The following is a 26,733-nucleotide window of genomic DNA, read 5'->3' on the forward strand; positions in this document are numbered from 1 at the left end:
TCTGAACAATAACTATATTGTTAAAAATGTGCAGTAAAACAAGAAATAATACTGGGGTGTCACTACATATCAATACCCTAAACACAAAAGCCATAAACATGTCAGGAAGCAGCAATTTCCTCCTTGAGAAATTTAATGTTAAAGCTACCCCTATTCATATTAGACTATCAAGTTTTCAAGAAAATATGCTTGCTTTCTCTCTTCATATATAATTTTACATATATATACAATATAATTATAGTCATTTAGTTGTCACTAAAATCGACTTCTGTACATATTCCGTTCGTTACTGGATCAAAATTTATAGGTGACACCTTATGGTATATTTTAACATTTTAAGGACATGAAGGGTGTGATAATGCCCGGGGTCCGCCACTCTTGGGAGTCCCTATTTTAACCTAGAATAGATTATAGATAGTACATACAAGTCATTTAGTTTGGATATGCTGGATGGGGGGGAAACCAAGTTTGCCAGGTTTGCAGTTTGAGGAGTACTTTAAGCTAGCTAAGTAACCTGTGCAGACTTTTTCGCTATTCCGTCAGTTCCATTTTGAAATGTTTCCCCTAAAAATGATAAATAGTTTTGTCCAGATTTAAAGATGTACAAGTCTATCTAACATATTATGGGTGGTATAAGGGTTAAAAAAAAAAGGATGAATGGAGATCAATCACAAAAAATTTATTTATCTGATTTATCTTAATATTGTGACCTCTGACCTCCGAAATTTTAAATCAAAGTTACTGTATGTGTTTGATCTATAAAAAGGAGTGAATGGTTAGGTAGCTTTAAGAAATATGACACCAGGATTGTACTCAGGTATCACTTTAAAGCTGCATTATTAAACTTTTTGACTACAAAAAAAAATAGTGTTACTACGACAGCAAAAAGGTCAAATACAGGCCAACACAAAATAATTGGAATAATTACAATGTATTTAAACATCAGGTTTTACATTTCTGAAAATCATGTGTAACAGTCCTACTAATACTTGTAACAGAGTATACGTCCTACTTTTATACTTGGGTACAATTTTATTATTTATTAGAAACTGCACAATCATATAATAATGGTAAATATTTGTTATAACTTTTATTTGATACACATAAGTAAAATATGTGTATTTTATTTCATTCAGGGCAATTAAGGGACTATAATTTAAAGTTAAACTTTGATTTACTAACAGCTGATAAAATTGAGATACATTTAAAAAACATTTTTATCTAAGCATTTTATACAGCTAAAGTCATTTAAAGTCCCATCTCCATGACTTAATTAAAATGCATTTAAACACCATAACTATCTTGTGACCTCAAAGTAATTTAGTTTAAATATGGTATATTTTAGTCTTAAAGAATGACAACAAGTGACAACCTGTGACAGACTAAATAACTATTAAAATAGTAACAACTTCAATTTAAATAATCTATTTAAGGAACACTTTTAATTTTAAATCATACTCAAATATGACTACACCATGTTTTGTCGACATTATTAAGAAAGTCTTTACTGACACTAAAAAGAATTTGCAAGAGTTAAATAAAAATCTTCAGATTTCTGGACTTCCAAGAATAAAAATTGTTGATTAAGTTTGAATTGATATTACAAATATTGATCCTATTTCCTGACATTTTAGGTCTTTTACCCATATTTAGAAAATAATCAGGATAATGGATGATCGGACACAGTCTATTAAGATTTCTATAACTCATACAATGCAATTCAGTTGCAGTCTAATATCTAAATATCTTTGTCGGTTTCTATGATTCTGTTATAATTTCGAATTATTTATAATTTCTTATTCTGTGCCTTGCCCTTGTGCCCAATCTCTTCTTTTTGTATAGTGTGCTGCTGGGCTCCTTGCCGAAGGTTAACTGCTAGGTTTTGTTGGGGGAATTGCGTTCAATGAATGCCACTCTTCTTTCCTTCAATGTTGATCTTTGTTTTCATATTGAATAAATAAAGTATTACAGTGGTGTTTAGACAAGGTTTAGGTTTTTGCCGTTATAATACCTGACACAGCTCGTTTTTACCTTAAGCTTGTTAACAATATTATAAAACAGTCATTAATGTCAAAGCTAAGGATGTTAGTTACAACTAGTGGGTGGTGGTAGCGTGACATTGCTTCCAGTAATGACAAAGTTCTCAATTGTAATTATACCAATTAAGAATAATTAACATACACGTAGTTTAGTGTTTCCCCGACCTTAATTTATCTCTTTGATAAAATGCCAGTCATTAAAACTTTGAGCAAGAAGGCTATATCAAACAATTAAAACATACCTTTAATTATGACTTCTATACCTATCAAGGTCAAGGTGGTAACAGTCTTCTTTCAAAACTAATTCTAGTTTGATTACTAATACATTAAATTTCGTTTTCATCAAGATATTGGCATTTAAGCTCTTAATTTCAAGTTGAAGTTAACTTAAAAATTCTCAAACAGCATGAATGAAAATTATTTTTATAATTATTGTGTCTATTACATGTACTTGTATTTCTATTCATATTGATTACATGTTATGTCATGTTACATGTTAATCAACCAGGCTCCACCTGTCCCTTCGCTCAAATACATTTATTTGCATGAAGAATAATAATATTATATTGTAAAAGGCAATAAATGAAAAAAATTCTTGCTTAGCTGAAATATTTCATTCCAATTATTTCATTGAGGGACACTGAAGATCATAGTAACAATCTAATTTAAGCCTATTTAATGTTTTGGGTAATTTATTAAGGTTTTTCTTATTTAAGTCTGCCAAATGTTTACTCTTTTCTGCATCCCTTCAATTTTTTAAGGAACAAATTAAGTTCAAATAATTATAAAGTGTTCTGCTCAAAATAAACACACAGGAGCCGTGTCATGACAAAACCAATATAGTGCGTTTGCAACCAGCATGGATCCAGACCAGCCTGTGCATCCGCGCAGTCTGATCAGGATCCATGCTGTTCGCTTACAAACCGTATAACAAGTAGAGAAACTGATGGCTAACAGCATGGATCCTGATCAGACTGCGCGGATGCGCAGGCTGGTCTGGATCCATGCTGGTCGCAAACCCATTATGTTGGTTTTGTCGTGACACGGCTCAAATTAAGTTCAAATACATGTAATTATTAAGAGTGTTCTGCTTAAAATAAACACACAGGAGGAAGTCTCAGCTTGCCTTCGATCTCCATTTAGATTCACAGAAATTTCATACAAAACAAGACTTTGAAATAGAATCCGTCATTGATTTCCAATACTCTATATTCCTGCATCTAGCTATATATGGAGTATATTGGAATTTCTACCAAATGCCAGTCAAATTCCAGTCAGCAAGACTGCTAGGTAATTGCCTAAAGATTGAGGAATCTTTCCTCTATCATTTAACGTAATGTAACAATTAATTATGCTAGACTTATAATTCTTGGAATGTATTGCTGCTTTTTATAATATTTGGCTATTTCCACATTTCACGGCTTCTGAATAACATTATGTTTTAGCACAATATTCAACAGCTTTCTTACAGATAGGTCAAAACAATACCAAATATCAAAGTTTGTGCTGCGTCACAGAGTCCCAGCCTGCATGGCAAATGATCTTCCTTGAAAATTGGCCCACTGATACAATTTGTTTGAAAACTTCTATTCCAACACTAATTCCAAAGTCTTAGGATATGGAGATGTTGGAGTGAATGTTCTGTTTTTGGGTTTTTTTTATGTATATGATTTATTTTAGTGTGATTGTGCAGGAAGCTATAAGCTTTTGAATCAGTTCCTGAAACCAACAGGTACTGAGTGAGTGTAAAGTTTCTTGCTCAACTACCGGGAAACAACGACTTGTCCCTGATGGGTTTTGAACGAATGCACCTATCGATCGTTAAACTACTAATCTGACATATTAACCACTTGACAATGCTGCCACTCTTTTTTTTGTGATTATGACACAAATCCATATATGTCACTGGAAGCTTAATATTTTTTGTAACACCATGTATTTTGATATCCTGAACTTCCTACTGCAAAAGGTCAGGGCTAAAATTACACTTGACTTATGCATCAATTATGTTCTAAACTATACATTAATGAAAAAAGCTATAATAAATTAATCAAGTGCGACCTATAATCTAATAAAACAAAAAGCATTTTTTATTATGACAGATCATACAAATATTCCTTGTCAAGGCTTGTCTCAGGCAGACAATTAAACAAAAGATTTTAATTTTGATAATTTACAGTATTGCTTCTAATAAAAGCCCTTATGTACAATGTACAAAATTTTGTTCGAGTAACACTGTCAAATTAAGAAGTTTATTAATAAACAGGTGCACTAATTAGAATCAAATGGTAATAATTACGAATGATATTATCAGATGTCAGACCTGTTGAGCTGAGACAAAATGCCATGATATTTAAAAGGTACTACAACAATATAAAAGACCAGGTAAGTATAGCATATATCTAATAGCTGATGTCAGGTGTGACAGGTTCTTACAAGGCCACCTCTGACTCAAAACTCTTTTCATCAAAACCACTCATTAATCATTCATTATACTTAAATTCCATAACATCAAAACTGATATCAAATATTATATTTTTTTGTAGCCGAGTTAAATTTTAACAAATTTGAGTCATTTTCTACTATAACTGAAATACATGTAATATACACTGATTTAATTATGACCTTTGTTCCACTTAAGTTAACTGAGCTGGCTTAAGGAGCAGTGGTATGCAAATGGTAAAAGCTTCAATCACAGTAAATGACTGCACCATTATAGTCTTATTGTTTTACACAGTTGACATGAATTGTATAGATAATGTTCTCACAGAATATATTTTTCAACTGTACTCAGGTCGGGGACCATCAACCGGACACTTTTTGAACATTTTTCCATAAAAATTTCAAAATTTCCAACCCAGAGACCTAAAAATTTGACACAGTACAGCTAGGTCCTTATCCTAACTAACAAACTAGTTTGTTATTTCTGATTGTATTGACATTTATATCTGAGGCTCATCAAGGAGGGTATCAAAATTACCTAAATTGTCACACTACAGTACCATGAGTCCGGAGAAATATGTACATGGCGTGATTTAATTCAGATAAAAGCTTGGTTGTTTTAATTTTTTATTTTCAACATGATATAGATAATTTCAGCAACAAATTCTGAAGCTTAAGTTGGAAATTCTATTGTTTACTCTGCAAATCATAATAGCTGGTATATAAGATCAGGCATTAAGTTATTTTCTTGACGCCCAAATTTCAAATGTCAACATTCTTGAAAAAAAACATTAAAATACTACCATTTACATAGGTTGAAATAAATTTATTTTCTAAATTATAGAAGAAACATGCATTTATTGTTGATAAAAAAGTGACTGATAACCACTGAACAAAAAAATACTAAATTAAGCGTTTTCCGGTTTTGATGGTCTCCAACCAGTAGAGAGAATGAATTATTTATCAAAATCATCAAAACTAAGGCCAATAATATCCTGAAATTACATTTCTGCTGATCAATAAAACCTATAAATGTGCAATTAAAAATATTCAACAATAAACAAAATCTTATTTGAATATTAAATGAATTTAATAAGATTTATACTAGATTATATAGCTAAAGCTTCATTTTATTATGCTGATAATGATTATTCTATTTCAATCAAATCTCTCTTAAGCAAGAAACCATTTTACATAAAAAAGTTAACCAAATATTCAAACATCAAATAATGAAGGATTCAATGAAAAAAATGTATCAAATTCCATATACATGTTCCAAAATCACAACTTGATGGTTCATCTAAGTTTATCTTGGTTTATCATTTATCATAACTATTGATGCCATTGTAATGCCTTCACACTGATTGTCATCAAAAACTTCCTACAATATAGTGGTGTCTCACCTACTGCAAAAGATACACTATCAGTATTTTTATGCACCTTTGGAGCCATTGTAAGATCATTTAAAACATTTCTACTTCAGATCTTGTATCATGTTACCCAACAGTCCTTCAAAATGTAAGAAAAAAATCTAAATCTCTAACCATTACCTTTATAATAATATACAGTAATTCAACCCAAAGAAAAGAGAAGAACCCAATTATAGCAAATCAAAGAAAAGTTTTAAATTTAATGATACCATTTTCTGATTTTTATTATGGTGCATTTGCAACATAAAATCTGTGTAAAGCCAACGGAAGTGCAAAAAGAAATATAATATATCTGTATTACCAAATAGTAAAAGGCCATTCAGTCCATGACATCATAATAAATTAAGGACCAAGAAATTCAGTGTAGTATTTAAATTACAAAAATGTCAGGGCTTTTTTTCACAGGTTGGAAAAGCAGCCCAGCCCTTAATTTTGGGGAAAAAATACACGGTATATTTGCAAAAGGGGAAGAAAAAACTTGATGTAAATTCAATTTTTGGGGAAAACTGCATGATTTTAAAGAATGTTTCTTTGGGGAAGCAGCCCTATACCGGCCCCTGCTATAGAAGGAAAAAAAGCCCTGAATGTAAATGACATTCACCAGCTTTTCAGAAAACTCTTTTTTATAAAATGGTAAGAGAATATAATTATCTATTTCATAAAATTTGTATTTTCAATTATTGAGTCCATTTTTATAATTATACAGTCTGATGTATTTCAGGATGAAAGTTACATGTAAGCCAATTTGAAAAACAAAACCACCTGACCAAGGGCCTACCATTTTGCTTAGTATATTTTAATTGTTCAGATAAATAAATCCTCTTACATCATAAATTTAACTTAAAACAGCTTTAAATGTTTTAAACAGTCTTTTTTTAATCTGAGACCTTTAACCTTTATAAATAATTATCTTATAATGCCTATGTATTTAAATTTGACAAAATGCTTTATTTGTAGGTCAAGCACCTGTTCTTTTAATTCAAATACTAATACCATGTAAGAAATCTAATGTAAGAAGTTGCAGACATCATAAATGCAATATTTTAATCAATTTTAAACAGTTGGTTTCAGCTTCTGGCCCTCAACCAATCAAGAACAAGAATTATCTTGAGTCTATACATGTATTACCATCCATTGGCTTATAACAGTTGCCTCAGGTCAGGTGATTCCACACACTGATTCCCAATTTAATATGACCGAAATATCATCAACAGAAAGGCTGTTTGGGACTTTTCCTCCAGAACTTATTATCATGTATTACAGCATATAAACTATAGCACAAGTTTCATAAAGCTGACCATACATCTCACAAAAAACTAAATTGGCTTTGATGATTTATAATAATAATTCATGTCACTAAATATCATGTAGTGTAGTAAATATTACAATAAATTATCAAACTAATTATAATAAAATCATAATAAACCTGGTTAAGTATATCTTATTTACATAAATGTTTATTAAACACTTTGACAATTTTACAACAGTCGTCAAACAATTTAAATATATAAATAAGTCATTTCAAGATACAGAATAAAAGACTGACATTCAATGATGAATCATTCTTTGAATATATATAATAATTAACTATTGGAAAAAATTAATTATTTGTTCTACAATTGATTGTACACATGCTAAAATATTTTAGAACTTAATGAATTATATAAGTTTACAACCTTGAATTTTTTTTAGCATTATAAAAAAGACTTGTCAAAAATGTGCAATTCTGGATTGACTACAGATAAATTACACTTAATCTACAGTCTCTATAATTACAAAATATATTCTTAATGACATTGTGTCCTTTTTTCAACATTATAATTTCTACAAAAATATTCAGCATAAAAATTACCACAATCTGCATGATGTGAACGTTACAACTGCAATTATTAAATAATGATTTAGTGTTTTTATACCTTTTTAAACCAAATTTCTCACAGGCTAGTTGCATAATTCTTACAATGTTATAGAAATCTTACTCATATCTTAGTTATAACAGGTTTACAAAATTGTATGTAATTTATTATTTACAACACTTCAAAACAAGTCTATTCCATGAATAATAATCATTGCAACAGGTAAAATTTGTCAAAAGCCTTGTATAAATTTACTGAAGTGTACATATACCCAAAAGTGGCAATAAATATCTGCGCATATCATTTAAGTACTCTAAATAACTGATTTTAACAAATAAAGCAAACATGATACTAAATCAGTCAATAACACATTATCAGTATTTGAAAATTTATTTATCATATTCATATAAATGCTGTATACTATATGAATCATTTCTGACTGCTGGAGTAGACAATATTTGTATCTTTCTGGAAAAGTGGAATTTGTATAATGATTTTAGTCTGCAAGTCTTTTGGCATATATGGTAAAATGTTTATATGCATCAATGACCTCTGCATGGAAAGTTAATCACTGCTTAGATCTGTTCTATTCCAGGGCAGACCCAAAATCACCATTCATTGCAACGGCTTATATTATCTATGAAACAGTTAGAGCCCAATAAAGTCTTTGAATGGCTGTAACAGTTACAGATCCAGGAGGTCTTTACAGATCTGAAGGCAGTTACAGGATCTGTTGGTTCAGGATCTAAACTGCCTCCAGGACCTGGAAGCAGTTAAAGATCCTGGAGGCAGTTACAGATCCTGAAGGCAGTTACAGATCCTGGAGGTAGTAACAGACCCAGAAGGCAGTGACATTACAGATCCTGAAGGCAGTTACAGATCCTGAAGGCAGTTACAGATCCTGAAGGCAGTTACAGATCCTGGAGGTAGTTACTGACCCTGAAGGCAGGACCATTACAGATCCTGAAGGCAGTTACAGATCCTGAAGTTACAGATTCTGTAGGCTGTTACAGATCCTGAAGGCAGTTACAGATCCTGGAGATAGTAACAGACCCTGAAGGCAGTGAAATTACAGATCCTGAAGGCAGTTACAGATCCTGAAGTTACATATCTTGGAGACAGTTAATACAGATCCTGGAGACAGTAACAGATCCTGGAAGCCATTAAATATCTTGGAGGCTGTTACATATCCTGGAGGTAGTTACAGATTCTGAATCTTATGATTAAGCCTGCCTCACATGCAATCAGTCAAAACTGGGACGGCATGCAATTTTGTACAGTTTCATCAGAACCACATCACGTTAATACTGTATTCAGGGCTTATAGAAATCTCCTGTTTTACTAAAAGGCTAAAAAAATAACTGGTATGCCAACTATGACAGAGTTCACACATGACAGAGAATTTATAAAAGTTTGAAATAGAAAAATTGAATCACATTTTAAGTAAGTAAATCTCCCAACTTCTAACATCATAAAGTTACAGTGTAACAAGGTAATGAAAACTTTCTCTACTTTTCAGACTTTTTAAGGTAGTTTTATTTCACAAAATTTACCGTTTTAAGACGATTTGATGGGTACTTTATATCAATTTTATAGCCACACATGAAGGACTTGAATCATTACTTCGTCTCCGATATAACACCATATTAACCTGTTTCATGACCGTGACATTACCAAAATACCGATTTCAATTTCAACTTTGCTACTGATTTTTGGCAATTAACATTTTTTTCACCATTTAAATATCTACTCTTTGTACCTGATTTTATTTTATGGTTATTAATTGATATGACACTGCATTATCACAAATTACTCTCTCTTTAATGGAATATTAATTTATGACAAAATGTTTCTCGTGAAAAGTCATGCTTTAAAGTACAAAAATATGTTTGTTTTTATGAGTTCAGTTTTTGGTTATAGTATACAGTCAGGGCCTATAATTTTTTACCCATGATGTAAATAATTTAATTATAATATTTAAGCACTCAAATTAAATTAGCCTTACAGTATATTAAACTGTATAATATAATGACAGTTCTAGCTGGATAACTGGATATAAGTTTTGACTAGAAGGTTCTTAGGTCCAAGTCAACTGCAACTCAAAACACTGCTTATTTGACCATGAAAATAATAACATTACAATGTGTTGATATTCATTGATTGGACAGGAAAAATCAGTTAAGCATTGTATGTAACGGCAGTGTAATGCGGTAAATTTAACAATATATAATGAGGTGTTTAGACCTTGGAACCCAAAACGAGCATTGTAACAGGGTTTCAGTGTACTCACTGTAAAATAGTATAATTTACTAAAACAGATTGATTGAAAATTTGTATTTCGTGGAATAATTAATCATATACCAAGTAGAATCTTCCAGGCCATTATCATCAAGTTCAACAGCCTTTTACTGCCCAGTAACTCAATGATTGGTTGTCACCTCTGAGAGATTATCATATTAATTGATGTTTATAATCCACCTGACATGATAACATTTCAAGGTTGCTACAGTCAATTTGTACCTTTATAAAAGCCTGCGCTGAAGTTTAATTTTCAAGAACTTGTAAATCATAATATCAAGTCCATTTCAGAATTGACCAGCAAGTGACCAGCATTTTATTCAATAACAGGTGTTTTAATAAGACCTTTTATTGCTATACCAAACCCTATTTAACCCTAAAACAAGAATATATTTAAATGAATGATAATTTAAGATGATTTAGCAATCTAAATTTGAGAAATTAAAGCCGGACACCGGTTAATCATTTATCAGAGGTGAAGAAGTGTTGACTATATTGGACCAGGAAGCAGATAACATTCCTGTGACGGTACAATCCAAATGTTTGTCCAAGGATAATTAACTTTCCTCAACTAGTGCCTAATTAATACCTGCTGTTTATCAAAGATAAATATACAGGTGAAAAGGGTGCTTACTACTTAATTCTTGTTGAGCATAATCTATCAACATTATTATACATATAAGGAATAGGAATAATAATATACTAATTTAAAGTACATGTACATTATAATGTACATTATAATGTACAACAATGTACAGGTCCTTTAAAGTACCATGCCTCCAGATTAATGCTAATTTTCATGAAAATTTTTGAAAATGTATTTAAGAGTATAATGTTCTGAAGTGTATAAAGAAAGTAATTTATATCACATTGCAAACAGCACCTGCAATTATCCACGTACCCGGTCAATTACCAAAAAGAGGTCAAAATATATGCAAAAGCTAAGCCCTTAGGTAGCGTTAACATTTAAGTCTTGCAGTAGAAATACGGTGATTCATGTAAATTATGCAAAATCAGTCACTAATTGCACACAATGTGCAAATTATCACAAAAATCTTGAATCTTTTTTTTTTCCTAAAAATCTTAGACGATATTTTTCTCAAGTTTGACTTTCTTGAAATATTTTGCCTCGATCATCAAAAGGCATGCAGGTTTAATTTGGACTTGTAATATTTGCTTTGCAAGTTAAATTTGGACTTGCAATATTTGCTTGCAGGTTTAATTTGGACTTAATACATTTGTATTTGCCTTTTTTAGGACAGTTGATTATATCATAATATAAATGAGCATTGCACAGCTGCCTAAAGACATTCAGAATTACCGCTTTGTTCTATATCATTAATCAACTTCCCCATTTTAATAATTCTATCAGAAGTGAAAGAGTGATATATCAAATTCAGAACTCATCTATTAATTAACAAATAAGAACAATGAGTGTGAGTGTTTTAAGTCTGATCCTTGCAACAGCTGCCATACCTTGAAGAGTTGTAACAATGTAACAAAATCACTAAGCCACTGGGCTTATAAAACTGTAATCTACCCAGCATTTAGGCATTAGTCATGACTACTTATGTTTACTGTTTTTTTGTTGTTGTTGTTTTTTAACAAAACTTTTGGTCATATAATTATGTTGGTCAATCCACCTGAACAGCTTTCCTGTAGATAAGTCCAATAACTAAACAGTAACATCCAATTTCTGTGCAAGTGTCCATGACTACTAATATCCAAAATGATTCCTGAATCAGCCAAGACAAACAAATGACCATGACTCGATGTCGAGGAATATTGTAAACAGAAAAATTTTGCCATGACGGAGGATCAAATCAGGCAACCCAATGCTTTTGAGCTTACAGGATGAATTGGATACTGCCTCGATCATCATCCCTGGTATTGATTCCTACTGTTGTATAGCTATAACTATCTGGTGAAAAGTACAAGCATTAAAGTTTTTAAACAATTAATTGCTAAACTTTCATTCACAATTAAGTATGACATCCTTATAAATGGACCATTAATTTTAAAGGCCCATTATGCCTCCGTAATGCTTTAATTTTTATTTTTCAAAAGCTTTTTATTTTCAGTGTACTTTTACGAGGGTTGTTCGGGAAGTTCTGAGAATTGTTTAATAGCACACGTTGTAGTCGGGTTAGCGTAAATATAAATATATACGCATTTATTTCAATATATACTGTACAGTATCTGAAAATATCATCATCATACACACAGAAACTAAAACATAATAAAAATAGTAAATAACCATATAACAAACACCCGGAGCACGCCGACGTCTGTTGCAACGTTATGCGACGTTAAAGTCCATCGATCGTCGCACCTTTTCAGCGTGGTCACCTGCAATTTCGATGCATTTCCTATGTTGGCTGATCCACTTATTGTATGTTTCCACGTACCATCGGTAAAGGACGAGACTATAGCTTGCGTATGCTTAACAAGATCATCAGCTGAGTCAAAGCGTTTCCCACGCAGCTGTGATTTGAGCTCCGGTAACACACGGAAGTCCATCGGAGTGAGGTCCGGGCTGTAGGTTCATCTTCGATCCAGTTTCTTCCTACTTTAAAACAAGCATGCCATCTATACACTGTAGCCGGACTGCATTTCTTGTATTTTCCTGTAGAATTGATCATTTTCATTGTTTCTGTGGAAGACTTTTCCAGCGCAACACAAAATTTCACGATGCTTCGCAATTCAACGTCACCTATATCGACGTCATGTTGTTTACTCAGTGGCTCTGGGTAACAACTTAAAAACAATGTTGATCCGTTGAGAATTTAAATAACGTTATGATATTTTCAGGAAATGATGTCATGACGTTCCGCTGCTGACCAGCGTTTTCGCGCATTTTTTACCTTATCAAAATTACGAAATATTATTAGTGTAGCGTGTTATACCTTTCTTTAGAGTCGGACTGCTCCGGTGCGGCGTTATAGTGTTGCTATGGTTACTGCTATTTCCGGCTATTGTTGTCTGATTCTATTACATTTTTAGGAATAGTTCCGTGATATGCTAATTTTAGTATGTGCAAAATATTACGTCTTAGAAACAGAAAATATAGGAGATATGACTAAATTCTCAGAACTTCCCGAACAACCCTCGTATAGTATCCAAAGTTTTACCCATAGGCCTATAACCTGAACAATCTTTGCTTCTGTTGCTGTTTGGCAATAAGTACTGTTATAATTATTAAGTATTTTGTATGGAAGTCATAATACTACTTTGTTTACATTTTGCTACTTTTATGACATATTATTTCACATTCATCGCTACTTTTTCATGTTATAAGCATCTAACATGCTTTAAAACCATTATTTTAATGTTATAAATATCATGTTTGCCCTTTCTAAATAAGTTAAAAAAATATTCATTTCTGACGCATAATGTGCCTTTAATGTAAATCAGATTACATTTTTTTTATTTAAGGTATTTATATATTCATATATATATAAATAACAACATCATTTTTACCCTTGATTTTTTTATTATTTTTTTAATGCTTAAAGTTTACTTTCAACCTAAAACGATTTTAAAGCAATTTTGTATACAGTATCCGACTGATCCATTCAATGATCACAGTTAATCCTTTAAAAAGATTTTTGTATTGAACGGGGAAAAAATCTGGCATTTAACTGCCTTGATTAAACATCTCCTACTATGATGGCCCCATGAATTAAATTAAATGGGTTAAAATGTTCAAATTTACATGTTAATCATTTAGTCGAAAAGAAATCGCATTCCTCCATGTCGGATCGAACATGAAAAACACCTTTCAAAGAATTCCAAACCTACAAGATATATACAAAGTTTACTTTTACACGGATTTCAAGGGACCCACTTAAAGCATGGTATAACATCAGTATGGATATTAATCTATTTAAATAAAAATTTCGTGGTTTTTATCAATACCAGTAAAGCATTTTTTTATCAATTGATTTATTGAATATATATTAGGAAAGTACTTGTTACTGATCTGTTTGGTATTTTTCATTTCTTGTTGTTGTACTTAAAATATGTGGGATTAAAAAGTGACTAATGTTCACACAGATCTGAAAATGAATTTTTTTCTCTATAACAATTTTAATTATATTAATACTATCAAACCTGTCTACACCTGGCCACCGACAAAGAAAGTTGATATGCTTTTTAAAATCTTTACTTTAATACTCTACAACTAGTATGCTTTTTATTGAGACATTTTACTTGCTGCTGTTAGAGGGAAAAGTTAGGACCCCAATCGACCCTCCCCCCCCCCCCCCCCCCCACCCACTTAGATTTATCCAGACAAATATAACCATTCTAACATATAATCATTCTAGTTAATTAAAAGGCGTATACTTTCTTCTTTTAAATAAACTGGTCTTTATTATTAGTTTATAACAAATTTCACAACATTGTAAATTTAACCAAAGCAAAGTGAAAATTTCTTAATAAGAATAATTTATTCTGATTTATATAGATGTACAGTGCCTAAGAATTCATAGTATTACACTGATTCAGAGGGATGCAAAATATGGCACTGTCACACTCATATAAATGTATCATGGGAATTTTTTTTTTTAATTACCAAAATATTTTTGTCTTCATCTCATCAATTTGTATGCTATTAGTTATTGTTGTTTATTGTTGTTGTTTAACTGCTGTATTATATGTAAAGAAAGTACAAGAAAAGAATGCCTTAAGGTATCCGACAATTGTATAAAAGGTGAAGTGTCATAATGTAAAACTGATGATAACATGTGGTTTTGTTGTTTGAACCCAACTTGTTCACATGAAAGAATGTCATTGAACATGATCATTGCCCTAATTTGGGTTTTAAATAAGTCATATGCATTTCCAAGGTTACAAAAGCTTTTTAAAGCATTCATTCTATAGTATTAACTTACAGGAACTTTGCCTTTGTATTTATCATTAATTTTAAGCTTTTGTTTTTAAATTATATTAATCAAATACAATTAATTATAAGCACTTTTATATGGTAATTATTTTGGTACATGGTGATGAATTTGATCACAGTATAAAAACATGTCTTACTTCCTGTTATCACAAGATTAAGGTACAAGTTAAAATATATAGGCTCCCAAAAATTAAGATACAGTGATCGGAAGTTACTTGCAAGACAGGGTACACATTGAATCTTACAGTGATTGATTTATATACAATAGCTATGTTGAAGACTCAAATCATTCTTATGAACAATGGTTATTTAAAAATTATGGTTTGACCGAATCACTTAATTATTTATCCGAATCAGTTACAGTATCAGAATTTTTAAATTTTTTACCATTTAAAGATAAAAAAGACATCAAAGTGGCAAGTGGCAACTGATATTAAATTCATTTCTTTATATACATGTATATTTATTTTCAAGCCTGTTAATGAAGCCAAAAATGTCACTTATTAGAGAATAACTGGAGCAACAATGTCACTTATTTAAGAATTACCAGCATTTTCAAATCTCTCCCACACCAATAGTTACTGATCCCACAAGTTGAAAGTAGGCAATAATTGAATAAATGGTAAATAATGGGGAAAAAATGCACAGTAAACTGGTGCTTAAGCTAAACTGTTTTAACTGCTATTCACATGCACAGAAATATAGCACTTTATTGCATGTTACCTTCAATAATGGTTAAAAGATGTTGATTTTACTGATTATTCCTAACAAAGGAGGATAATGAACAAATTGTACGAAATAACAAGGATTGTCTAGGTTGTTTGCATGATGGATTAAAACTAGAACATTTTAAATAGTATATACAACTATACATGTGCACAAATTATTTACATTTGAAAGTAACAACGAAAAAAATCTGATTAAGTTTAAACATAAACTTGTATGACACACTGTGGGATTTTAAAAGAAATTTTTGGTTATGACAAAAGCTACTAAAATAACCACCTCATATTCAAAAGAGACCACCTCAGAAAAAAAATTCATGACAATCCTGTGATTGTTTTAATTGGAAGGTGTTGGGTTTTAAGTCACTGTGCCAACCAAGTATAATAATTATGTTGACTTTCCAGCTTTACTTGTGGAGGAAGACCTCAGGTGCTCTTTGTGCGTGCATTATTTCAGACACAACTCAGACACTCAACTTTTTTAAGCTAGCTCATGAAAGAATTCAAAGCTCCTGTAGGGATTTGAACCCACAGCGGTGCAGTGGAAAGGGTTTAAAGTGATACAATTTTCATTGAAATTCAAATACCCTGACATAATTATCCCCATTAAATAGACAGATAAATTCAAACCCAGTACTGTTTCTAACTTAATTCTTTGATATACATGTATACATGGAAACATCTTATCAGATTTACCAACTGATGGAATTCATTGTGCATGATCAAAGTTATGAGATGTGATTGTCAATGTTTTTTGTTTTCAATTAAGCGCTTATCATTGCCGGAAAATATGATGTACCATAGGCAACATGTTGGCATACTGAATGCTTCACGCTTTCTGGCACAAGATCCTACGCTGGATGAGATCTTCACTTTGATGTAGAACAATGTAATTATTTGTCATCCATTATTAACAGCAGCTGTTCAGTTTCTATCTTTCTACTTAATATATATATATTCATATATATAACAAACAATATATACACATACATTTACATATGACTATATATCATATGTTAATACACAATTTTTTTCCTGTATAACATTTCCATTTATTCAACAGATTGAATTGTTAATATATCAAATTACAATACATCAATCGCTTTTAATTACATTTCAAAACCTTATACAAAAAAACACGCAAAGCTTTTTTCATTTATATGTAAATTACCTTACACAGCTGTGTCAGTGATACGTGTTGGTTTGGTTACAATGTTTTAACTTCAATGAAATCATCAATGTCTAAGATTCCAAAGATTACGTGAGAATCATGGCAAACCCGTGAGACCAGGTTTTCAAATAGGAAACCATTTTAATTTTATATTTTTAGCAACTGAGTGATGTTGAGCTTGGCAAGACCAAAAGCAAACCAAAGTAGCAATCCAATGTATTAACTCCACATACAGTAAGTTTGCTATAACTATATCAAGTTTGATTATCATATCTTATTCCTTACTCTAGTTTCTAGACAAGAAACCAGGGTACCCCTATAGCCTGAAGGCTAACTCCACATACAGTAAGTTTGCTATAACTATATCAAGTTTGATTATCATATCTCCTTACTCTAGAAGTTTCTAGACAAGAAACCAGGGTACCCCTATAGCCTGAAGGCTGATCACATGCCATAATAGCACACAATATGATGTTTTTTGGCATGAAAGACCTCCTACTTATCATAATATGCATATATGTAAAACTTATATGTATACAGTGACGGTTAGTATACTATGTCAAACTAAATAAGCCTATGACAAAATGCCTTTCACACACTATAATCTTTCCATCCATTGCCTTTAATTTAAAGAAAAAAAACATTTACTGGCTTACCATGGTACATATACATGTACAGGTACATTTTGTTAATCGATTATAAAAATGTCGTAATGTCAAATAACAAAAAAAATAACTTCAAATAAAATTTACAGAATTATTGACCTATGAGTGGCTAACAAATATAAATTTAAAAAGCAAGTAACAACTGAAGACTGCAACATTTGATTTTTGTTCTATTTAAATATTTGTTTTGGCAGCCGTGCAGGCACAGTTTTTACTTAAAATAAAGCATTATAACATAAATTCTTGTCATTTATATAGAGGATATTTGTTTAGTTCAGTGTAAGATCGGAATATATTTCACCGAGTGAGCACCAAAAGGTATATTTCACGAGTGGCGCAGCCACGAGTGAAATATGAACTTTTGGTGTTCACAAGGTGAAATATATTTTATCTTACAATAAACTAAACAAATTTTCTTTTTATTATATGCAAAGAAACGTTTTTAAAATTACATTAAACCTAATACTGAATGAAAAAGCGCGCCAAATAATAATAAACCGTGACGTCATTTACGACGTCACGTCATTAAGTTGGTACCCAGTTTTGTGCACGCTGGTATTTCACTGAAACCACGTAAGGGGCTTAAATTCAAAACAGTGAAATTATCAAAGTGGTAATTTCACTGTTTCAAACAGTGAAATTACCAGTTTTATATCACTGATATATTTATATAAACCACCGAAAAGCATGTAATAAATATATATTATACATATATATGCCTTTTTAGTGACACCAAACTATCAATTCACTATTCGTTATTTCAAAACATAGATGACCTTTTTAATCTTCACTTTCAAATTTCTAAAGCTGAATTAGACACAGAAAGACCTTTTGTGTATTCGAATTCTTCATAAATCCTCTTACAAAAGTTATCGCCTTCAAAGCAAGGCCAAATACTTTCACCGGATTGAGAAATGTAGCTCTTTAAAACCCTTTTATGTTATTAGTAATTAGTAAATGGTCAGTTAGATAAAGAAATTGTATGAATAAGTATTTGTACAAAGAAATTGTTGATCTTTTTTGTCAAAAGAATAGGATTAAAAGTTACATCAGGTTAAAATATTTTTATCTCTGACCCATCTACATTTTCTTAAAGAATAAATATCTATGGGTAGATGAATCTCCCAAAACATAACACAAGCCATAATTTTGCTCACTCAACGAAGGAAAGAATTGCTCAGTGGGTGTCAGTATAAAATTTTCTAGGACCTGTTCTACTGGCAGGTTAAATTTACACTTACAATGTATTAAATCAAACATAATTTACCTAACCTCAGATAGCAAAAATGGTCATATTTTAATTATATTATTTTTATTTCTGTACAAAATTTTATCACTTTAATGAGTTAAAATAAAAAAAAGAAAAATGTAATCAAATCATATCAAACTAAGGGATATTTTGCCCAATATTATTTTTTAATTAAAAAATTTAATTGGTTTTTCTTCACAATTTTTTTAGATTTTTCCCTTATTTTTTCCCAAACATTTTGAAAATGAGTTAGAACATGCAAAATTTAAAAATTTCCTATTTATTCTTAATGTCATTAACATTGAAATTTTAATCTTAAATTCAATTCATACAAGTATATATTGGGAAAATGTGAAATAATGGCACCACTTTTAATAATTGATTGAATTTATAATATATTTAAGAATTGTTTTCAATGGTTTAACTGCATTTTTTTATTGGATCAAATTACAGTTTTTAAATTTTTATAACACAGAAACAAACCCCAAGTACTAAAACTTAAAATTACCCTTTCCATCTAAATACAGTACCACCTGTTAGTTAATAATTTATTATTATAAAAAAAGTTTTTAGTAACAATTATTATATGTAAACATATTAGCATTCAGACGAGTAAAGCTATCCTATATACATATTTAATAATATATTTACCAAGCACAAATATAAGCCATGAACTATAATTTCCCCCTGCCTCCCCGCCCATCCCTAAAATGTTCCTCTATAACTATGGTATCTTGTGATGGGTACGAGTCGACGAGAATCAAAATCTGCTTATACACGATGTTGCAATCTGAATAGTTTTGTACCATAAATTGCCACAGGATTTACTATCAAAAATAACGAAAACATAATGATAAAATTAATAATAAAACGCACTGGAGATTTTTCACACGTTACTTAATACCCAGATATTTGTCAACCCTTTCAAGAAGTATAAATTGTTAATAATTCGACAAATACTCACTAGGGGGACCTTTTCCAGAACCCTGATTGAAGTTTACTTCTATTTTAATATCTCCTTCTTTTGATAACCGAATAGCAATAATTCCATAATAATAAATATCTCTAAAAACTTCCTGGGACGGATTTTGCTCAAAATATTGTGCACACTGATAACAAACCGCCCAAGATTGTTCTTCACTTAAACTATTGTTAAATGCATACAACACATCCTGCAAAGAAACAAATTCCTCATTAGAATAATTCTAACAACTACTTCTCGCTTGTTTGGAGGCCATGTTTTCAACTGACAAACAAAACGTGTCGCTTTATAGCATAAATCAAAAAATTATAATTGATGCAAGGGGACGTAAACTATATGCGCGCGTTATTTTTTTTTGATAGTAAAAGGGAGATCAACAGTAGTAAAAAACAACTACAATCATAATTTGACCATGGAAGCAATGATAAGAGTATCCATAATTAAGAACCAACCCGCGAATTAAGACCACTGTTTCGTCCAGTTCAGATTGGTTGGTGTTTTTTTGAGCGTTTTACTGTACATGTCTAACACTATCGGATTTTTTTCTTTATAAACAAAGTAACGGGGCCCGAAGCGTGCATTATTCTACAACAATGTGCACTCGTCGCCGTTCTTATATCTCCCTTTATTAGTTTAACATGCTTTTCGGGGTGGTTTACTAGAAATATATTCAGTGATAATAAAACTGGTAAATTTCACTGTTGAAACAGTGAAATTACACTTTGATAATTTCACTGTTTTGAAATTTAAGCCCCTAACGTTGTATTCAGTAAATACAAGCGTGAACAGTAATGGTAGCCAGACTTAATGACGATTGGACGTTCCATTTTTAGATCAACTCTTATGTATATAAATTATGCATTAATACAAGCATTATTGAATTAAACTATTTCCATTTAAATACATGTAATAAGGTTAGCTTATTAAGTTTTAGCATGCTTCAATATAATTCATAAAAAATTTGAGGATTATTAATAAATTACTCTGTATATGATTTATAATCGACCATATGGTAACAGGACTACTCTCCAGTTTGAAATGATCTTTGCTCAAAACGAAAAGAAAATTTGCAATAACGAGCTGATTCATATAGTACTGCTCTAAAAAGGTTCGTTTAACGTTTAGGTCAATTTGCAATCTTTCTTTAAAAAGGGGGTAAGCTCGTAATAGGAAGATATACGCCACATTCTGGAATCAGACATGGTTGGTGTTTTAGAATTCGTATATAAAGATTTTGTATCTAACTGAAGCCTGAGATTGGATATTCATGTCCAAGGTGATATGTTCAATTTCGACGAGCAGAAACAATTAAGAGGCAACATTTAACCTTTCATAATGTTCCCGTTTTAATGATTAATAAATGCGGATTTCTGACAAGAGGGGTCCTGGATAAATATTTTTGAGATTTTGGTGGCAAGATGGCAAGATACAACTTTCAAAGCTTGTTCCTGTCTTTCCCGGCAGGTGTAAGTCATGACGCAAATCACTTGCGTGCAACATTTTTCTCTAGACAATACAATTTTTATATTGTACTCAAAATGAACCTTAAAGTGGAAAAAAATAAAAAACGGTTAACTTAGACTTTAAATGGCAATAACTACTCAATTCCTGCGCATAATATTTCTCCTTTATTATTATTTTTTATTGTTTCCGTTTCAAAGAAATATTGCAAAATAATTGAATAATCAGTTGGGTTTTATTTAATTTTAAAGTTTTATACTTTTAAACCTCTGTGGAACTCCTTTGATATAAGCCGGCACAAACAGAATTCAATACTTCGAATATGTTAACATTATATTTATGAACATCAGAAGACCTTCCCTTACGAACCTCTAGTTTGACACTTTCGTGCCATTACGTGAAGATAGTTCAGAACGACATTCTATGCATTTATGTTTTTTATTTCTTCCAACTTCAATCTTGTCTCCTTTGGTGCTTGGGTGGTTCCAATATTCTTTATTGAATATTATTTGATATGTTAACTGTATCTAAACGCGAAAATAATGGGCATCTAACTAAATAAAAAAGAAAATTGAGATTGGGGTCAGAGGTTATAAAACCTGCCTACCTTCGAGAAGAATTTGTGTAAGATAGCATAGCTAGTTTAGAAGTTATACATCGGTCAAGCATTTTTAATTTATGGAAAATAATTTAAAAAGAAAGCAAGGTAGAGCTATGGTTCTTGGACACGGCACTTCCACTCACTTCTCTCTGAAGTTTGAATCAAATTCCTTCATCTTCGGACAAGAGTTAGATGGAAGAACGGACGCACTAACGAGAATGAACTTAAATTACGAGTCTACTCCAGTTTCTATTAGCCGCATAAAGGAAAATAGCCACATAAAAGCTTACGGAATAAATGACATTAAATAAAGATTAGTTACCTATTGTTTCTGTGGCAACAAAAGTATCCTCTCGTAAGTGCATACACCCGAACGGACGGATAGAAGGATGGCCAACGCGGCGATGATATGCTCTACATTCTGGGAGAATAAAATGTCAAAGGGCAATACATGTTACTCAAAACAAGGTCACAGCACTTCTCCTGAATCAGAACGAGGTGCAGAACAATATTATGATGAAGTTTCAAGTTGATATCGCAATTGCTTTTTTAAGGTACACTTTGGCAAAAACGGCAGGGCGGACTGCCAAATACAATTTCCACATTCCCAGCCGCCTGTCAACACATCCTGATACAGGTAACATATCCCAAGGGTAATCAAACAATATTCAATAAAGAACCAACCTAGCATTAAAGGATGAATTTGGATGAAATTAAAAAAAAACATAAATGCTTAGAATATCGTGCTTAACTATCTTCACAGAACGAAAACATAACATAAATAATGACATGTACATGGAACATTTAAAATTGCAGATGCCACGCGGCACACAGGAAAAAATATCATATACATGTACGACATAATTGATTTTCTAGATTACAGAGCGCGCAATACATTTTGTTTATTTTCTTATATCATACGTCTCCGTCCAAAAATCAGTAAATAAATTACATAGTTAAAGAAATAGTATTATAAGAAACAATAACCTTGAAATTTGATCAAATATGTATCAGGGTAAAATAACGTCCTTGGGTATGTTGTGTCCAAGTATAATACATGTACTAGCTTTCAGAGTGAACATGGTATTGTCATGGTAATAACAGACCACTAAGAGACTGAGAGACAAGACGAAACCAATACCATCTCCTACTCTTGCTGACTTCCTCACGTGAAAAAATTCAGTCCCTGGCGGGATTCGAACTCACAGGTCTGAAATCAACGACTTTAACCAATCAACAAAAGAGGCTCCATAGTAACAATTTGCATATTTCTCCATTTGACTGCTGCCCGATGTGTGCACAATTCAAATGTTACCTGCCAAAATATATTTATAAATAACACAAGTCAATATAGTTTTGTTGTTTTAATCACAACGATTACATAGCCTATAAAAAGATGAAAAAGTGAGGAAATCAGAGACAAAACATTTTCTGTGAAAACAGCATCGACATTTTTGTTTATAGGAGAGAGTAATGACACAATCTGTAGGCCTTTTATAAGTCCAGGTCACCAGCCTCTCCGTCTTCATCGTCACTTTCATCGCCATGCATGTCTTTCGCCTTTTTTCTCTCTTTAACGGCTAACATACACGATGGTTCATCTACATCTGAGAAATCTTGCATCTCCTTTATGATTGAAATAATGATTTTGATGAAGGCATACCCCACTGCACAGAAATAGTGGTTGTGAAGTGGAAGGACCTTTGAGTTGAATGTAAATACATTCTGCCACGGAAATACAAAAGATGGTAACCTTTCTTCTTTGACGAATTTCATCAATTTTAAAAACGTATTTTGCACTATTGTTTGGATTGTCAAATTTTTGTTAAAATTCGACATTTTGAACTCACTGTTTTTACTCTGGTCACCTGTCTTAAAGTCATTAATTGCATGAAATACCGCATTTTTGAGCATATAACTTGTGAGTATCCTTTTTATAGGAATCCTGAAATTCTTTATACATAAATCAGGACAGATCCGTTTGTCGCACATAATCTTGCAAACTTTATAAGCATCTCTTGCTATTTCCGGAAGATGTAAAATATGTTCTTTTTCAGCACTCATTGCTGATATTCTTAACTTGTTCTGGGGCTTATTTTCTATACCACTCACTTCAGTCTGTAAAAGAAGTATAGCACCTTGATCTTTCAGCGTTTTTTGATCACCCTCCAGCTCATCAATATTCGTACCAGCAGGCCACCAGTTTTTTACCATGCAAGCTGGAACAAGATCTATGTCAACAAGAAGATTTTTGTACAGACAACCCTTCCAGTAGAAGGTAAAGTTAAATGTTGGGCTTATTATTGCTTTGTTATTGCCCACAACAAACGAGATATTTGGATGATTAAACGGACTTTCATTTGTATAAAGCTCGTCTAAGATGTCACAAAGTTCACGTCGGACTTCGTCAGTTATAAGATAACCTTCATCATCAAAATATTTACTTATCTCCTCTGATGCAAGCTCTGGTTTTAGCTTAAGATAAGCATAACCCTGATCCTGCATTGACTTCTGCTCATCCACGTAACAAATTTCTCCTAGCTTTTCTATTACTATAACAAAATCAAACTCATTTGGGTAACTAACTTTTGTATTTTCTCCAACGCTTCCAGATTGTATTATCCTGCATTTCCAAAGTTCACTTTTGTCCGCCAACTTTTTACAAATGCTTTCTACAATTTGTTTCGTCACATCTTTTACCTCAGCAGTTTCTCCCTCGAAAAATATAGCGCCAATACAAGGGAACCTCAAAACATTTGCAATATTTTCACATTTACCTGTGTGTTGTCTTATACAATCGATCTTTTCTTGAAATTCCCGAGAAGCCGACTTCAATACATTCAGTTGAATACTGTCGCTAGTCAGATATAAATGATCTCGGTTAGGATGTGATTCATTAGAACATTCACATATGTCATCAAAAATTGCTTTGTGCCCTTGCATGTAGGCTACATCACACGGTAGTTGTCCAAGTTTATCTCGAATGGCTGTTATTTTGTAGCTTTTTAAAAAAGGTAAAAAATCTCTATGGTAGCCATGCCAGGCAATGTAATGTAATACAGTATTTCCGTGGACATCATTGTAAAGCACGTCACTTCCGCTTTTAAGCAAATTGGATAAAGTATCTAATTCAACATTCTCTTTACATACGAAATAGAGTAATGGTGTTTGCTGAAGATTGTTCTTTACATTTACGTCAGCACCTAGATCAAGTAGTGTATCTATATGTTCTTTCCGCTTGGCAAGGAATATAGGAGACTCCCCTTTTTTATTCCTAGCGTTCACGTCTGCTCCGTGTAAAGCTAAGCATTTTATGAATTCATTTGTTAAATTATTGATGAGTTTAGAAAACTCAGAATCCTCGTCATCTTCACCTGTGTCTTCCTCTAATTGGTTTAAGTATTTTTTGAAAATGCAATGAAGAGCCGTGTCTCCGATCCAGTCTTTTATATTTGGATCTGCCCCTCCTTGAAGAATGTCTTCAAAGTCAGTTATAGCCTTTCCCTCGCCGAGTTTTATAAGAATGTGCAAAGGCGTGTTTTTGTCATTATTTTGGCTGTTGAGAAGTTTGGAAATTGTTTCTCTTGGCAAAAACCTAAGCTCACCTCTAAGCATTTTTGTTTGAAACATTGGTGTATACAAACCCCTGTGCCTAAGAAAATATCTATGGAAGAAGTTTTCACCTTCTACATCGCAAATGTATGGATTAAGATGTTTAAAAGAGGACAGCATTACTTCAAGACTTTTCATTGATGGCCAATAATCAGCTGCTATATGCAATGGTGTACATCCATAGCAATTCTGTAAATTCAATTTTATTTCAAACTGATCTATATTTTCAAGAATAAAATCCCAAAATTTCTTCAGCATTTGTTCTTGATCTGAATGTCCAAATTCTACTTCACCATCGAGGGTGTTTCTTATTCCCCAAACACTATCCCCAACTCTATCCATCAACACATGCAGAAAACTATCACCATTATCGTCTCTTAGGTCAAAATCTTTCTCCAATTTTAGAATGTTAATTGCGGTTTCCCAAGAGCCGTGGCGGATACATTCAAATGGCGTCTTTCCATCATCATTCAATGCATTTACATCTGCTTTCTTCTCAAAGAGGGCTCTAAGTATGTCAATATCAGCATCGTTCGAAATTGCAACATGAAGTGCTGTATCGTTGTTTTCATTCCGATACCCGACGTCCCAGTTTAAATAAGCATTGCCTTCCATGAGTGCTTTTGAAATGTAACACTAAATATCGTTTTTTAAAATTATTTCCACATAACATCGCGTTTCATTTCATGTACGTTTCGATGGTTCGTATTAATATTTTGTTGTTGATAGTTCACTTTACCTACAATAAGCCATTTTATGTCCAATCGTGTATTTTCTATTACTGAATGAAAATGACCCACTCTGTAAGGTAGTCAGTATTTGACTATTCTATATTCAAGTTAAGTACAATACTTTAATAATAGAAAATCTTCCTTCATTATGAAACTGTTTTCATTTGTCCAAATTGAATATAAAACTTCACTATTTCATAATATGAATCTGTACATTATATAGTGCTGCAAATTTGTTAAGCTTAGGAACACCTAACTGGTCCCCGATCATAAACAGGGGGTTTCATATACCAAAATGTTCGGTTGAGTCCCCAGATTACGAAATTGAATTTCATTTTCCCCGAAAGTGCTGGCGGACTAAGAAATTCAAGATGGCGTCCAAGATGGCCGCCAAAAATATGAAAATTATAATTTACTTTATATTATTGAATTTTGGCAGTTAAAACTTAGCAATAGTTCTTTCTTTTCATTCTGTAAATTAATTGTGTTCCTTAAATGCAGTTTTAATATGTATTTTAAGGTTAATTATATTTTTGATGATAAAAAACAAAAATAATTACGAAAA

The 26,733-nt window shown here is 31.9% G+C and overlaps 2 protein-coding genes across 2 annotated transcripts in view; both read right to left on the minus strand.

The window, feature by feature from the left end:
* LOC132713361 (uncharacterized) overlaps positions 1 to 21,032 on the minus strand; it is a 70,897-nt gene extending 49,865 nt beyond the window's left edge. Inside the window, exons 1-2 of the mRNA XM_060695923.1 lie at positions 21,009 to 21,032; positions 19,746 to 19,986 (exon numbers count right to left, since the gene is read on the minus strand). Of these exons, the coding sequence (XP_060551906.1) occupies positions 19,746 to 19,986; positions 21,009 to 21,032 (265 nt within the window). The remainder of the gene's footprint in view (positions 1 to 19,745; positions 19,987 to 21,008) is intronic.
* Positions 21,033 to 23,191: 2,159 nt separating this feature from the next.
* On the minus strand, positions 23,192 to 26,382 carry LOC132713365 (uncharacterized). The gene has a single exon (XM_060695929.1). The coding sequence runs from the start codon at positions 26,050 to 26,052 to the stop codon at positions 23,320 to 23,322; it is 2,733 nt and encodes a 910-aa protein (XP_060551912.1). The 5' UTR covers positions 26,053 to 26,382; the 3' UTR covers positions 23,192 to 23,319.
* Positions 26,383 to 26,733: the final 351 nt, after the last annotated feature.

The sequence above is a fragment of the Ruditapes philippinarum genome, unplaced genomic scaffold (genome assembly GCF_026571515.1).
Source record: "Ruditapes philippinarum isolate M1 unplaced genomic scaffold, ASM2657151v2 ctg1770_1_1_1_1, whole genome shotgun sequence".
Classification (NCBI taxonomy): Eukaryota; Metazoa; Mollusca; class Bivalvia; order Venerida; family Veneridae; genus Ruditapes; species Ruditapes philippinarum.